The sequence below is a fragment of the Halichoerus grypus genome, chromosome 7 (assembly GCF_964656455.1).
Source record: "Halichoerus grypus chromosome 7, mHalGry1.hap1.1, whole genome shotgun sequence".
NCBI classification, from domain to species: domain Eukaryota; kingdom Metazoa; phylum Chordata; class Mammalia; order Carnivora; family Phocidae; genus Halichoerus; species Halichoerus grypus.
In genome coordinates this window covers 28317467-28335118 of record NC_135718.1, presented here as the reverse complement: position 1 = coordinate 28335118, position 17652 = coordinate 28317467, and the positions used below count along the sequence as shown (strand labels likewise).

Below are 17652 nucleotides of genomic sequence, written 5' to 3'. Positions count from 1 at the left end.
TAACAATTACATGCCCAATAAATTCTACCATTTTGCTGGCTGTCCTCACAACATCACACTGATCATAAACATCAGTTTGTGGAATACTATTGGTTTTTGTGCTTATGCAGAAATGTGTGGACTTAAGTATATTTGGTGAAAAATGGTTTATCGTCCGTCTTTAGAAGTTCATATGTCTATCAGAGTGAAGTGAGAAATACTTGGAATGTCACTGGGACATGGCTAAGACTATTCACTTTAAACCACTTCCTTTTAAACTGGTTCTGATGAGAACTTTAAGGTAACATTACCTAATGGCAGGGAGTCAAATGGGGCTGTTTTATATTTATCTCTTAATCCCCATACCAACAATTCCTCCTTGACTCTCATACACTTATAGTAATGTTGCTAGCAAAGTCGTATCAGTTTTTAAGGGAAAAAAAGATAAATGTAGTCTGAAGTGTGGCTACAATATGGGGCAGGGGAAAGAGAATGCTGGGCTTATACTCAATCAGGTGACATGACTTTACTTTCTGAGGCCAAAAGTTCTCACCTGCAGGTAACATTCCTTGAATCTCATTTTCATTATTTCTTAAATGCAGTTAATAATATCTACTTTGCTACCTCCCAAAACTGTGGTGAGGCTCAGATGAGAATGTATCTGTGAGAAAATGCTATGCAAATTATAAAATGCTATGCAAATATAAGGCATTATTATTGTCAGCACAATCTTGCTATTACTCTCCAGAGGTTAGCCACTTCTAAAAATTAAAAAAAGACCTAATTGTCAAAATGTAACAACTCCACTAATTCTATTTTTCTTATTTTTTAATTTTTTTTAGAGAGAGAGAGAGAAAGAGTGAGCAAGTGGGGAGGGGCAGAGGGAAAGAGAGAGACCGAAGCAGACTCCCCACTGAGCATGGAGCCCGACGTGGGGCTCCATCTCACAACCCTGAGATCATGATAGGAGCCGAAATCAAGGGTCAAGTGCTTAACTAAGCCACCCAGGCGCCCCAACTAATCTTATTTTAAACAGTCTACTCTTGGGGCGCCTGGGTGGCTCAGTCGGTTAAGTGTCTGCCTTCAGCTCAGGTCATGATCCCAGGGTCCTGGGATCGAGCCCTGCATCAGGCTCCCTGCTCAGCGGGGAGCCTGCTCCTCCCTCTGCCTGCCGCTCCCCCTGCTCGTGCTCATTCTCTATCAAATAAATAAATAATAAATAAATAAATAATCTTTTTAAAAAATTAAACAGTCTACTCTTGAATGGCCAACTTACCTCGATGGAGGGGAAGACTGTTCAATTCTTGGGATGTAAATTCACAGACACAGACAAACAGCCTCTCTCCTGCTTTTAGACTGGGAATGGTCACAGTTTCCACAAAACTGCTGGGGAACTGCCCTGAAACGAAAGCAAACATTTCTAATACTGGAATCTCATTTTCCGTCTGTGTCCCAGGACAAAATCACTTTTTTTTCTGAGCCCATTTACAGACACTGAATTGAAAACCGAGTACTCATAATTGGAGAATCTACTATAGAAAAAGTACAGTGCACAAAATTTAACGCATGCAGAGCACAGAGAATGCAATTCGATCTAATTAGCGTTAATTGGGGGCCACTCTACACAGGGCGCAGTGCAGAGGGAAAAACAGGTAAGACAGTCTTGGCTCTCAAAGATCTTAAAATCTAATTCAGGCATAAGCAATAATTCCATTCGGAAATCTAGTGACACAATGGAGGTGCACAAATTGCTGCGGAAGTTAGAGAAGGTAGAAAGTCTTTCAGGAAGAACATGAAAATTTTTACGAGAAAGCTTGCATTTTAGTCCGAAGATGGGTAGGGTTTTAATAGATAGTAGTAGATAGACAGGGCCTGGCGGTTGGAAAGCACCAGAAAGTGGATCCCACCTTCTAGATGTCTCTTGTATCCTCCACTTATCTCCAGACCCACCACCTTGGTCCAAGCCAGCAGCATGTCTCACCTGGGTTATGGCAACAACCTCCCAGTAGGCCTCCCTGCCCCTGGCTCTGCCCTTTCCTATCATTTCCCAATCCGCAGTAGCGAGCTTTCTCAACTACACATCGGATGTATAAAGCACCTGTACTGTTACCCCATTCCGTAACTCCTTACCATGGCATCCTCTGTCCCCCATGATCCAGCTCCTTCTACTCTGCCCAGCACATTCTGCCCCCCTCAACCTTTCACACCGCATGCCACGCTCAACTCTTCTCAGACCCTCCGTGTTGTCAGCACAGGACCTTTGGACAAGCAATTCTGTCTATCCTCTTCGCCTTTCTAACTCTTATTCATCATTTTTGTCTTAGCTGAGCTATCATTTCTACTGGGAAATAATCTATTATTGCCCAAATGTGGGTAAGTGTCAACAGAGTCTGTTCGAAAGACTATATACCAAACTCCAGCTCAGACTTACATAAATATATGTAAGTCAAGGACTGGATTTAACACAGGTGCACAGTGTGGGGGAAAAACTTCCACCCTTCCCTAGGCTAATGAATGAAAGAAACGGGTGCTATAATAGACTTTAAAGACTAAAAGAAAGGAAACTGCCAAGGGCAGCTGCAGCTTTAATAGATTTGGACTGACCATGGATCTGGGAAGGAGTGAACAGGATGCATCATGCTCTCTTGAAAAGAGTAGAAGAAAGGGTAGAAAATGTTTGAGGAAGACAGCCAGAGAAAACATTGGGGAGACTGACTTAAGTTCCATAAATCAGAAATAAAGACTGGTAGTGAAAAGTAAAGGCAAACAACAGGGTTCTGAATAAAGAAGTAACATGTATTTTCAGAAGGAAAGCAATGGCGCTGAGCACAAAGGATAAAGACCCAGGGAGGGGAGGTAAATATGTGAACAGACAACTGGGCTGGGGACAGCTGGTATCAAACCATCTTAACCTTTGGAAGGAACCCATAAGGAGAGATGGAACGATAACAAACATTCTCTCCTCACTGGTAGAAACCACAGTAAAGACGTAACAAAAAAACACAAAGGATTCTGAAGTTTATGGACTTGGGCTTCCCATTTAACCTTTATTTTTAATATGGAAAGAAGGGAGGGCTTGTGGTCTATTTTGTATCCAAGGAATTAGGAGCCTCTTACCTGTAACATCCTCTTTCTTTCCTAGAAGCCAAAATTCATCCACCACTGCCAACACCTCAATGACATCTCCCACGAAGAGCGGTAGTTCTTCGGACACACTAGGGCAGAAGTCAAAGATGGCTCGAACCACTGAACCAGCCTCCATGTTTTACGACCTGGAAAGACAGGTCAAAAGAAATTGGAAAGTGTAACTATTTAACCTATTGGAATATAGGTCCATATCTTGAGAATGATAAAGCTTAAGATAGACACTTAGAATCACGTCAAAGCTAAGCAAGTAAGAAGTTTGTACTTTATACTTTAAAGAAATTAAGGTACTATCTCACAAAAACAATAGTTTCCTCATACATTTTCATTTGATTCTCAAGGCAATTCTGGAATTGGGGGGAAAAAAGTGACCTTTACCTATGAGTGACAGAAGAGGTACAAAGTTGGGAAATGCAGATTTCTCAATATGCCTGAAGAGGGCAATAAGGAAAAATTAACATTTTTCAAGTACAGGCAATATGGTACTTTTAAGATGTGGTATTTAAAAAGCAGGGATTTTAAATATGGCATTTCATTTATTTCCCCAGAACTATCTTAAAGATTAGGATACTTATGCTCAGCAAGTTGGAAAACTTAATTTGTCTAAGATCATAGAGTTCATAACAGCAGGACCAGGATTCAGGCCCAGGGCAGCCTGACTCCTACCTACTGAAAAAAAAAAAAAAAAAAAAGGAATGTGGGATCACACCTCAAAGGCAGAGATTTAAAACGTACTGAAAAGTAAAAATCCATGAAAAGAACAAGAAAGGATGTTATAAAAATGACACCTCCAGACAAGATCTGGTACATATACCACACCAGACCAAGAATGTGTTTTCAGCTCAAAGACACCCATGGCCCAGGCTTGCATAGTATCCTCACAGTTATGGAGTCTGTGCTGTGCTAAGTTGATGTGTCTCTTACCTTGATATGTGTGCCTGGGGAGCCTAAGTACGTGTTTAAGCCACAGAAAGGGAGGAACTAGGGGCGCCTGGGTGGCTCAGTCGTTAAGCGTCTGCCTTCCTGCTCCGCGGGAAGCCTGCTTCTCCCACTCCCACTCCCCCTGCTTGTGTTCCCTCTCTCGCTGTGTCTCTCTGTCAAATAAATAAATAAAATCTTTAAAAAAAAAATGAATAAGAAAAGGGGGGAGGAACTAGCGGGCATGTGCTCACCTGTAACCAATCAGCCATGATTAGCAGCCTCTCTCCCTAGGTCTTTCGAGTGGAGAAGCTGACGCTCTCCAGAGTGTCCAGGCCTCAAGTCTATTCTCCTTTATTTACCTCTAGTATCTATCTGGTGTTGTTAGCGATGAGGATTCTAACTTTCATCTCACATATAACTATGATGATATCAAAAAGCGCTAAAAAAAAAACCATGGTTATAGCTCCATAGAGTTTATTATCTAAGAAAACAGTGATGTGGACAAACACGTTAGGCATATGATGAATAACTGAGTATATTAATGTACCTTTAAGATTTTAATGAATCATGCAACCCAGTTCAACACTGCATATGTAATGTGTACTGTCGAGTAAAAGTTGCTTATCTTTGTGTTACTGGAACTTTTTTCTATAATGAGATGACTTGGGTGCACAGTGGAAAAGAGAAGTGGCCAGTAACATTCCCCACGTCCTCTGCGCTTTCCTACCATGTATTTTCTTTAAGTATAAAAGTCTAATTATAATCACATGCTGAGAAGGCAGCTTAATGTGAATGCAAAGTAACCAGGTGTCTGGAGTCAGAGACCAAGGTTCAAACGCCAGCTGCACTGTTTATTAGTTATTTCACCTTGGACATACTCCTTAAACTCTCTGGGTTAGTTTCCTGTTCAGAAAAATGGGGATAATTATACATTCATATTCATCATCGAGAGGATGATGACAATGATCAAAATAATTACAACGATGCCTAGTATTTCCTGAGCACTTACTATGTGCCACGCACTATTCTATGTACTTCCTCCATTGAGTCCTCACAACAATCCTATCGTGTATTATTGGTTTCCATTTTGCAGATGTGGACATAGGCTCAGAGAAGTGATGTAATCTGTGCAAGGTCACGCAGTAAGTCAGAGACGAAACGGAAATGGAAACCCAGATCTGTCCCCAAAGAGACAAGATGCTGCTGGTGTGAAAGCACCTAGGATGGGGCTGGTACCGGAGGTGCTCATAAATGCCTGCGCTTATTAAACAGTATTTCCATAATCAGCTACAAGCTCAAATCTGTCTCACTGATATATCATCACCAGAGAAAGTGCTATTTCAAGCACAGAAACACCCCAGAATTGACCATTTCAACATGTCAAAACCTGGCTTAGCTTTGACCACGTTTAAAACTAGACACATTATATACCTCTCTGCCTTCTGCAACGGGAAGACACTGAACCTAATGTATTCCTTGACTGATGGATGCAAGTTCATTATTAAGACCACACATTACTATACCGTGAAGTGATGCATAACACCAGGACTGTATAACTTTTGGGTCTTTCTGCTATCAGTTATCTCCTCGGTCAGCTTTTCTACCCTCTTTCTAGATCGCTGTTTGTTCTCTGCTGGGGAGAGAAGACCATACAGACGCCGCCCAAGTTATTAGAAGTTCCCAGATACATAAAAAGTAAACAAGCTCTAAGGAAATGCTAACAAACTCTTCTGTGGTGGTAAACTACATGTGTTAGAGTTTTTCAACAGTTATTTTTCATGTGCTCTGAGGCCCCTTTCTTATTTTCTGGCTGTCCTCCAAATGGCTGACGTTGCCAGATGTCAGATTTCCATGTAAGGGTGGTGTCATACATTTTTTTTTAAAACAAGCATAATATTTTGCAAACCTCTTAGCCATCCATATATTATTAACACAACTCAAGGCTGGGCCATGGTGGATATTATTATCCTCCTTCTAGTACATTTTCTCAAATTCCATCTCACTCTCAGACTAAATATATTACCTCATTATCTGAAATGTTAAAGAAAGAATTAGCATAAGATCTCTAGGATGTGAGAGAGAGACCCTATTACACTGAGAAGTGAACTCTGTGATGTGAAAGAGTTAAAGCTTCTCCCTGAGAACCTTTCTGCCGCACCAGAACATGACTCAGAAGCAGAGGAGGGTCTGGCTCAATGAATACTTTTACTGACTGACCTCCTACCCTGTGGGAAGGAGTGCGTAATCGCTGAGGAACACCCTGCAAGGGTGCTGGAGTCCGAGCCTGGCTCAAGTGCAGGATTCGTGTGTGTGTGTGTGTGTGTGTGTGTGTGTGTGTCCAGAACGGAGATCTTTGTGTCCTCTGTTTTATGTGGAATATCATGAATTTCATCTCCGTCTTCTCTGCCCTGGATACCCTGTGAGAAGCAACTGTTATTGTTCCTGTCTGGGCCATTTTAGAGGCCTGGAAAGATATTTTGAAACTTAAACATAAATAGCTTATATAAGCTGTTCCACCAACTCCAGATGGAAGGCAAAAGAACTGCAGAGGAAATCAGAGAAAGCAGAGGAAAGGGCTGCCCATAGAGCAGGATGTCAGGGACCTCAGGGAAGTCTGCTATGAAAACACCATCTTCTTCTCTCGCTGGTGAATGCCCGCATTTCCATTCTGCATTTGAGATAGAAAGGTCCTTAATTCTTCAAACTCTTTTAGAACATAGAACCCTACGAGGGAAGAGATTTTTGTCTGTTTTGCTCACCGGTCTAGAGCAGTGCTCAACACATAACATGCTTTTAAAGTTTTAGTGAGCAAATCATTTACCAAGCTTTAGAAAAATATACGAAACTGTTCATATCAAAATCTCTACTTCCACGTATCTAAAACGAAATTAACCATCTCTTCTCCACAAACAATTTGACCTTTCAGCTTGTGTAATAGTGTCCTATAAGTCTTCCAGATCAAATACTCCTGTGGGCTCCTTCATTCTCTACAGCCGACAGTACACTAATAGCAACAGCTACCATTTGAGAATCTACTGTGTGCCAGACACTGGGCTAGAAGCTTGAATCACGGCTGCACTGCAAGGTAGATAGCAAGGCTCTAGAGCCAGGGTGCCCGGGTTCAAATCCCAGTGCCACCCCTGGGCGGTATATCTAAACTCTCTAGCGAATACACAGCTTAGCCAGAACCAGAATTCAGGTCTGTTTGACTCCAGTGCCCATGTGTTTTGTTTTGTTTTGTTTTCCTACAAGCATCACTTCTCTTAAACCTCACTGGGTTCTTCCTTTGAAATCTTTTTTTTTTTTTTTTTTAATATTTTATTTATTTGCGAGAGAGAGAGTGAGAGACAGAGAACATGAGAGGGAGGAGGGTCAGAGGGAGAAGCAGACTCCCTGCTGAGCAGGGAGCCCGATGCGGGACTCGATCCCGGGACTCCAGGATCATGACCTGAGCCGAAGGCAGTCGCTTAACCAACTGAGCCACCCAGGCGCCCTCTTCCTTTGAAATCTTCTAGACTTCCATTTTCTTCTCTTCGGTTCTCCATTTTCTTATAAAAATTTTCCAACAGTGAAGTTGAAAGAATTTCACATCCACCACCTAGATTCTACCATTCACATCTTACTGCAGTTACTTTATCACATCTCATCTCTCTTTATCCATTTATCAATCCATGTTACTTTTTGACACATTGCAAATATATTTTTTTTATTTTTGATGCATTCATTTCAAAATAAACCACAGACTTTCCCCTCCAGCACTTTGGCATATAGATCTTAACAAGGGTCATTATCCGTTTACATTTTGTTGTTGTTGTTTTTAAGTCATTTTCCTCTTTTTTGGCCAAAGATACAATTCATTTCTCCCCACCAATCTGTCAATGAACCTGGTTAATCTTTTAAACTGTTGATTTTTACATATTGTTCAGTTGCTTAAAAATTCACAAGGTCTTCCTGTTTTCTATAATTCATTCACATACTTAACAAATATTTATCAAGCCTAATGGACTCAGTCAAATTCCCATGCAGACTTAACCCACTATTCTTCAAATATTTATTCTTTAATCCTGTTGGTGGCTGACAGGAGCATTCAACTCTCCTCTATTGTCCTAAATAGCTCAGCTCCTATTCCAAAGTATCTACCCTACCTAGGGAAAAATAAAAACCTGCAGATAACTTAGCCATTAATCTCAGAAGGAGATATGCAGGCTTATCTTTCAGTTAGAGGAAAAAAAGAGAGACAGAGAGATTCTTAAATCTACAGTGACATTTTTTAGTGATTCAAGGATATTTTAACACTTTCTATCAACTAATTATCTGTGACAGCTACCTCTTAATCCAGTTGTACTCCCATGATATACCAAAGAACATTCAAGATATAGTTCCTGCCCCCAAGAAGCTTAGCTTAGTCCCCACCATTTTCCCAAAACATGCTCTCTCTCTCTCAAATAAAATCTTTTCTAAAAAATTAAATCTTGCTATTTGCCACGACATGGATAGAGCTAGACAGTATTATGCTAAGTGAAATAAGTCAGTCAGAGAAAGACAAATACCATATGATTTCACTCATGTGGAATTTAAGAAACAAAACAAATGAACATAATGGGGGAAAAAAGGCAAACCAAGAAACAGACTCTTCACTATAGAGAACAAACTGATGGTTACTGGAGGGGAGGTGGGGAGGGGTATGGGTGAAACAGGTGATGGGGACTAAGGAGGGCACTTAATGATGAGCACCGGGTGACAAATCACTAAAGTCTACTAATGGAATATCATTCAGCTTTAAAAAGGAAGGACTGTCTGACACATGCTAGAACACGGATGAACCTTGAAGACATTATGCTAAGTCACTAGAAGACAAATACTGTGTGATTTCACCTACGTGGTGTATCAAGAACAGTCAAACACAAAGAAACAGAAAGTCGAATGGTGGTTCCCAGGGACTGGGGTGAGGGGGAAATGGGTCTAGAGTGTCAGTCTGGGGAGATGAAAAACTGGTGGTGATGGCCGCACAGCAATGCGAATGTGCTGCGCGCCACAGATCTGCGCACTTACACGTGGTTAAAACGGTATCTCTTATGTTACATATATTTCCCACAGTAAACAAGGGGTTTTTAAAATGTATGTCATAAAATAAAATCTTAAAACAAAATAAAATAAAATGTATGTCATACAAGCAAGAGGACATGAAGGCAGGCCTGGGGAACTTCGGTCATGTTTAATAAGCAACATATCTACAAGTCTGTACATACTTCCTGAAAAATCTCCTGAGATCACAAACTATCTACTTTTACCCTGATACTGATATTACACAGCTTAAAAAGTCATTTCCAAAGCAGTCTTTTGAGAAACGAGCTGAGCCTGGTACAGATGGAGGACACTGAACAATAAAGCATGTGCTGGGTGTCTTGCATTTCCCTCCTAGGCCTGCCCTCCACCTTCCTCCGCCCTGCCCTCTGCAACTGTGCTGCTCAGAGCTGACCCACAAGAACTGCATCAAGGTGCCCCCCTTGCCTCTGGCTTCCAGTTGGGTTTAGCCAACAGGTGACACAGCAGAAGAGCCGAAGGTAGAAGGATGGTAAGGTGGGGCTATTTATTCCCCTGGCTACTTCCCTGCTGGGCTATCAGTTGGCTCCCAGTTCCCTGCCCCTACAGGCCTGGGGTGGTGCTCCTGCTAGCCTGGGGTTGTTATATACCCCAAACCTGTCCATTCCATTCTAAGTAGGACCTCCTCAAATGACCCAACTTGAGCGTGCCTTCCATATTCTGCTAGGCCCCTGATGGATACATGCCCAAAGGTATTTTCAGGAGTTCTGAGGACTGTGCATGAAAAAAAAATGGGGACCAAAAATACAGAAAACTATAAAATTAGTTTTCTAAATCTACCATTGTAAATCCAGGTGAGAGATAAGAGCTAGAGATGTAAATTTTGAAGGCTTCAAAAAATACTGATAAAGATACTGATGTCTGGAATACTGCACTAAAAAAATAGCCCCACTTTTGATGGATTAAGCCCCAATAGTCCCCCAATGGGACCCAAACTCTAAATTCTCGTTTTGAAACTCTGAGCCATCTATTTTACTACCAGGAAAGTAGGACGCATTGTATGAGAGTTGTGAAAATTTATTCTTTGAAAAAGCACTGGTGACACTTTCAATATTCTTCCTAATATTTCCCAATTCATAGTAGAAATCTAAATTCTGGGATTCCAGAACAAAATTTCTGAAGGGGTTTCCTTAACAAAGGACTGCTGTTTCTCCTTTCTTGTTTGCTCCGCAGAGGGGGAGTCCTGGCGTGCACAAGTACATCTCTGCCTACCTGACAAGAGCTGGGGAGGAGGGTCTTCACTGTCAGGACTCTGCAGCATAGGTTTCTTCAAAGGAATATGCTTTCATGAGCATGTGGAAATTTCTTTAGGTCTTGCATTACCTGAAACATTACCTTTTGGGAATGGGAATCCATTTTAAAAATTTCAAGTCCTGGCAATGAGAAATAATATTTAACTTCAAAAAGCAATTGTGCAGTTCTCTTATTCTTGACAACACAGGGCTAAAAAAGAATAGTCTCTTTGCTTTGTGTGAAGGGATCAGAGGTGTCAGAAAATGAAGTTTCAATCTGTTTCAGGAAGGAAATGAGAGAAGCTAGGAAAACAGCGTTTCCTCTTCTGGTTTATGTCACTGGAGTTCATTTTGGATAGAAGGTCAAGAGTCACTGCCAGGTGATTACTCAGAGACCCCGCAATGGATGAGGAGAAAAAGTAGAATCCATCTTGATCATGGAGTCCCCCAGGAGGCTGAGCAGTACAGTCTGGGTCAACCTGACCTCCTGCAACAGAACCTTCTGCCTACTGCTCTTCCGATGACAACAGAAAAAATGAAAAGCCTGCTCTGACTTAGGGTGATCAGAGTAATGAAGGTAGAAAAGGAATCAGCTATCATAAACTGCCTTACAATTTATATTATATTTTGCTTGTTTCAAATTGGTCCCAAGTTTGAAGGCTGCAACCTCGGCAGACGGACAGGATATAGATCAGAGTTCCCGCCAATCACGGAAAGGCCCTTCAGTCCACCACTTCAGGATTTAAACCAAATACTTCTCATCTAAAACAAAGTCGTAGCTACTTTTTAAAAAATGTGCTTATCTATCTCTACATCAATTTTGTCTTTTTGACAAAATTATACTGGTGGAGGAAGGTCCCAAGGTTAATATTTCAGGATCTACCAAGTTTGAAGATATTTCCATTAAAGAAATATTTTCAGGGCGCCTGGGTGGCTCAGTCGGTTAAGCGACTGCCTTCGGCTCAGGTCATGATCCCAGGGTCCTGGGATCGAGTCCCGCATCGGGCTCCCTGCTCTGCGGGGAGCCTGCTTCTCCCTCTCCCACTCCCCCTGCTTGTGTTCCCTCTCTCGCTGTGTCTCTCTCTGTCAAATAAATAAATAAAATCTTAAAAAAAAAAAAAAAAGAAATATTTTCAGATGGGTCAACCTAAGAGTTTCTGAAGTATCCTCTCAGGTACCCATTTCTTAAACCGCACATGAATCTCAATTATGGGTGGAAATTTATGAATTACTGACTCATAAGTAAATACATTGGACATGTCTGAGCTAAGCAGCTGAGCAATGCATTAAAATTCACAGCTCTGCCGGGCGCCTGGGTGGCTCAGTTGGTTGGGCGACTGCCTTCGGCTCAGGTCATGGTCCTGGAGTCCCGGGATCGAGTCCCGCATCGGGCTCCCTGCTCGGCAGGGAGTCTGCTTCTCCCTCTGACCCTCCTCCCCCTCATGCTCTCTGTCTCTCATTCTCTCTCTCTCAAATAAATAAATAAAATCTTTAAAAAAAAAATAAAATAAAATAAAATAAAATAAAATTCACAGCTCTGCCATGCTGTGTATATAATAAATGCCCAGATAACACATCTGATAGCAGTTGCAGAAGTGCAGATGAAGATGAAACTAAAATGAAACTTTCGGGTGATGCCGCAGATAACAAGGAGCACCACGAATGTGTGAGAACAGTTTTTAGGACAGTTTCCAGGGAACGCCAAGAAAATGTATTAACCCAGTGTTCCAAACTGTGAGCATAAACGTTACAAAGATCTGCAAGGTAGGCATCTTGTTTCTTTTCCTTATCTGTTTCAAGTACAAGCTAGTTTTTTGCTAAGGAAAAAGATTTAAAAAGACAGTAGTTTCTCAGCCTACTTTATAAAATATTCTTGGTATTTCAGAAGGAAGGATAAGAAAAGGAATTCTAAAAACAAAAGATTCCGAGGAAGAAAAAATAGGGAGGAAAGAAACTGTCCAATCGGTGTTAAAAGCAGCTGAGACCATTTTCAAGGTGGGTTACGTAGCTCATTTCAAAGAGCACCACCATCCAAGCACCATGGAAAACAGGGACCGGCAGCTTTATACGAGCAAATAACAAAAACGAATACTTGCCATTTATAGAAACTAGAACCACTAACTTTGAAAGGAAAATGTATATATGGAAACTTCTGGTAGTGTCTATTTAAAACAACTATTTTGTTGAAGATTTTACACGTATGTCCCCAAAGGATTAGTCTGTAATCTTCTTTTCCTTAAATGTACTTGTTAGATTTGTGTATATGGGATAGGCTAGCCACATGAAAAACAGGAAGTGTTACTTTCTCTATTTTCTGAAAAAGTCTATGTAAGGCTGGTATGGTTTCAACCTTAAATATTTGATAGAATTCATCAGTAAAATAAGGGTTTTTAATTAAATATCCAATACTTTTAGCAGATACAGGGCTATTCAAATTTTCCATTTCTTCTTGTTTCAGTTTTAGTAAGTTGTGTTTTTCAAGAAATGTGTCCATTTAATCCAAGCTATCAAATTTGTTGGCATACAGTTGTTCATAATATTCCTTTATTAACATTTTAATATCTGTATGATCTGTAATGATATTGGAAATTTTTGTTTTCTCTTCTTCTTTCTGAGTCTTGCTAGGAGGTTATTAATTTTGTGGATCTTTTCAAAGAATTGACTTTTGGCACTGTTAAATGTCTATTGTTTTTCTGTTTCACTGATTTCTTCTTCTATTAATCTTTGTTATTTCCCTGCCTCAACCTTGGGTTTAATTTTTCATCTTTTTCTCATTCCTGTGAAGACTTAGACAATAGATTTTAAATCCTTCTTCTTTTCCAATAAAAGCATCTAAAGCTATGAATTTCCCTCTACACACTGCTTTAGCTGCATCCCACAGATTCTGATATGATGCTCTCACTTTCATTCAACCAAAAAGACTAATTTCCCATATGATTTCTTCTCTTAACTATGGGTTATTTAGAAGTACATTGTTTACTTTCCAAATGCTCCATATATCCAGTGATCTTTGTTATTAATTTCCAGTTTAATTCTGTTGTGGTCAGGGAATGTACTTTGTATTATTTTAAATTCAGTGAGGTATTTTATGGCCCAGCATACGGTTCTATCTTCATGAGTGCTCTATGCACACTTCTGCTGTTGTTGAGAATAGTGCTCTATAAGTGTCAGTTAGGTTAAGGTGATTGATGGTGGCGTTCAGATCATAAAGATCCTTGTTGATTTTTATCTACTTGCTCTGTCAATACTGAGAAAGGGGTATTAAACTCCTAACTCTTAATGGAATTTGTTTGTTCTTCTCTTTACTTCTGTTGGTTTTGCTTCATGTATTTTGAAGCTCTGTTATTAGCACATTTAGAATTTTTCAATCATTTTGATGAATTGACTCTTTTATCATAACAATATGTCCCTCTTTATCTTAATACTTCTTACCTTGAAGTCTACTTTCTCTGACATCAATATAGCCATGCCAGCTTTTTCCTTACAGTTTACATGGTTTATCTTTTTCTACTTTTTTTTTTTTACTTTCAACATATCTATGCCTTTATATTTAAAGTACATCTCTTTTTTCCTTCACCTTTATGAAGATATCATTGACATATGACATTGTGTAAGTTTAAGGTACACAATGTGATGATTTGATATATGTATATATTGCAAAATGATGACCACAATAAGATTAGTTAAGATGTCCATCACCTCGGGTGCCTGGGTGGCTCAGTCGTTAAGCGTCTGCCTTCGGCTCAGGTCATGATCCCAGGGTCCTGGGATCGAGTCCCACATTGGGCTCCCTGCTCTGCGGGAAGCCTGCTTCTCCCTCTCCCACTCCCCCTGCTTGTGTTCCTGCTCTCGCTATGTCTCTCTCTGTCAAAAAAAATAAATAAAATCTTAAAAAAAAAAAAAAAAAAGATGTCCATCACCTCACGATATTAGAATTTTTTTGCAGTGAGACCACTTAAAATCTACTCTTTTAGCAATTTTCAAGTATATAATACAGTGTTAACTATAGTCATCATGCTGTATATTAGATCCCCAGAACTTATTCATTTTATAACTGGAAGTTTGTACTCTATGACCAATAACCTCCCATTTCTCCCACTCCTCAGCACCTGACAACCATCATTCTACTCTCTGTTTCTATGAGTTTGGCTTTTTTTAGATTCCACATATAAGTGAGTTCACACAGTATCTGTCTTTCTCTGACTTATTTCTAAAATACCTCTCTTTTAAACAGTTAAGTCTGATCACTTATACTTTTAAATTAAAATATTTAGACCATTTACATTTAATGTTATTATGGCATTCGTTTTCCACTTGTCCCATTTGTTTGTTCCTTCCTGCCTGCCTTATTTCAAGCTAGTCAAATATTTTTTAGTAATCCATTTCATTTCCTCTATTGGCTTCTTAGCTATACCTCTGGATTTCTCAACAGTTGTTCTAGGAATTACAATATGCATCTAATTAGAATTAATATTATACCACTTCACATACAATGTATGAACTATACAACAGTATAATGCCATTTACCACCCCATGCTGTCCTTTGTGTTATTTTTGTCATATATACTTCCTCTACATATTTGTGGTAGTCTTAAAATATCTGTACAAATTTTTAGATACTGCTCCCTTCAAAGAGAAGAGCCTAATCCCTCTCCTCTTGATTGTGGGCTTTACTAGTGACTCATTTCTAAACTACAGAATGTGGTGATATTGTGTGATTTCCAGGACTAGGTTGTAAGGACACTCAGGCAGCTTTATGGAAGCCCACATGGTGAAAATAAGGCCTCCTGTCAACAGCCTTGTAAGATCTTAGAAGGAGATCCTAGAGCCCAGTCAAGACTGCAGATGAATGCAGCCCCAGACAACATCCTGATGGCAACTCATGATAGACTGAGCCAGAACTACTCAGTTAAGCCACTCTTGAATTCCCAACAAACAGAAACTGTAAGATAATATTTATTGTTTTAAGCCATTAACTTTGGAGATAATTATACAGCAATAAATAATTGATGCAATATATTATAACCCCCATAATACAATGCCATTTTTGTTATAAACAGTCAGTTGTTTTTTAAATAAAGAAAGAAAAGTCTTTCACATTTGTCTATATAATTACCATTTCTAGTGCTCTTTATTCCTTTCTACAGATCTGAGTTTCCTTCTGGTATCATTTCCCTTCAGCCTAAAAAACATCCTTTAGCATCTCTTAGAGTATCAAGTCTGTTGGCAGTAAATGCTCCCAGCTTTCGTTTATCTGAAAATATTTTTAAGATTTATTTGAGAGAGAGATCGCGTGTGTGCGAATGCATGAGTGGGGGGAGGGGTAGAGGGAGAGGGAGAGGGGAGAGGGGAGGGAGACGTCCCAAGCAGACGTCAAGCTAAGTGCAGAGCCTGACATGGGACTCAGTCTCATGGCCCTGAAATCATGACCTGAGCCAAAACCAAAAGTTGGAGGCCCAACCGACTGTGCCATTCAGGCGCCCCTATCTGAAAATATTTTTATTTCACTCTCATTTTCACTCTCATATCTTTCTCTATGTATCTTTTTTTCTCTGGCTACTCTTAAATTTTTCTCTTTAAGTTTGGTTTCCAGCAGGTGAGACAATGTGCTCAGGTGTAGTTTTCTTCGTATTTTCTGTTTGAGGTTCAGAGTTTTTTGGATTGTGGGTTGGTATTTGTCGTGAAATTTGGGGAAATTGTGGTCATTATTTCTTCAAATATAATTTCTTCCTTGTCTTTCCTCCCATCTTTATGGGACTCCAATTAGACATATGTTCAACTACTTGATATTGTCTCACAGTCATTATAGCTTTGTCATCCCATGTCCCCAACCTTTTTGCTCTTGGCTTTTAGGTTGGATAACTTCTATTTATCTGCCTTCTAGCTCACTGGCCTCTTTTTTCTGCATGTCTCTCATGGTCTCATAAATCCATCCAGTTAACCTTTATTTTAGCTATTCTACTTTTCAGTCCTAGAATTTCCATTTGGCTCTTTTTAGTAGTTCCATTTCTCTGCCAATGTTCCCCATCTATTAATTATGTCCATCTCTTCTTTTAAATATCTGAACACATTTATATCAGCTGCTTTAAATTCTGTGGGCTAAATCCATCATCTGGGCCATCATATCTTTTTCTCTATAGTATGGGTCACATTTTTGCTTGTCATATTTTTACTTCTTTGTATTTCAGTAATTTTTATTGTATGCTAAATATTGTGGATGAAATGCTGTACACAAAGCCTAGATTATGTTGTTTTCCTTTAATGGGTGTTGAATTTTTATTTGATAAGCAGTTAAATTACCAGAAGATCCTTTTGATCCTGTTAGGTTTGGTTTTATGCCACATTGGGTGGGTCTCTTTTGGTTTTTGTCCCTAGTCTTAAGGTAGGGCCTTTACTCTAGGGTGTTGTTCTACCTCCTAAAGTTGTCCTCTCTGGGGTCCCAAATGAATGCCTTAAGTGCTCATCAAGGTCTCTCACTCTGGCTGGACTAGAACTCCAACATTTCTGAGCACTGAGCCCCCCTCAGGTGAGATGGGCTGAGCACTGAGCCCCCCTCAGTCTCTGTTCACCTCTCAGCCCCACAGCAGCCACTCTGTGTCAGGTCTCACAGAGTCTTGCCCTGTGCATGCCCAGCCTGGCCCTTGGCCAAGCAACTGAGGGAAATCCTCGAGCAGATTCCTGTCCCCTATACCATATGCTGCTCCCTCTCCTCCTGTATGTACCCTGTCCTACAAATCAGCCTTCTTTGTGGCCCCAAACTCTGATCTCCTCCTCCTCTGTTCAGTGAGACCATTGCTCCACTTCCCTGGGCCGTAGTTGGGAAAATGTCCCCAGGCAAAGAGCCAGGGTGAATACAGGGTTCACCTGGTGTTTCCTTTCTCTCAAGGATCACAGACCTGTGCTGCCTATTGTTTAATGCCTGAAAACAGCTGCCTCATGTTTTTCCCAGGTTTATAGTTGTTTACAGTGAGAATATAAGGCTGACACTGGTTTTTCCATCAAAGACAGAAGGATTTCATAGCATTTTGTATTTGCAAATGTTTTGTATTAAACTTCTCCGGTTCGTAGATTAGAATATCTTTCTCTAACTCTAAATTTTAAACTCTCTGAATTTTGTATATGTGAACAGTAGGTTTTCCCATAATCTTAGGAGGCAACCACTGCAGCCTGAAGACACAGCTTCCTCCAGGTTTCTACCGTGTAGATCCAGGAATCTCTCTGATACTACTGGGTGCAGGGAAGGAAGGGCTCCAGTGATGCCCAAAATTAAATT

General features: G+C 40.2%; 1 protein-coding gene across 8 annotated transcripts in view; it reads right to left on the bottom strand.

The window, feature by feature from the left end:
- DNMBP (dynamin binding protein) overlaps window positions 1–17652 on the bottom strand; it is a 123042-nt gene that overhangs the window by 89794 nt on the left and 15596 nt on the right. For 5 of the 8 annotated variants that reach the window (XR_013449651.1, XR_013449652.1, XM_036065080.2 and 2 more), the window contains exons 2-3: window positions 3097–3251; window positions 1256–1378 (exon numbers count right to left, since the gene is read on the bottom strand). Coding sequence is in view for 6 of the 8 variants with exons in the window: in XM_036065080.2 (XP_035920973.2) it covers window positions 1256–1378; window positions 3097–3241 (268 nt within the window). In the remaining 2 variants the exon portion in view is untranslated. Of the gene's footprint in view, window positions 1–1255; window positions 1379–3096; window positions 3252–4047; window positions 4176–4295; window positions 5144–17652 lie in introns of those variants that run through there. The other 3 variants (XM_078077248.1, XM_078077249.1, XM_078077250.1) reach the window with 3 other exon arrangements.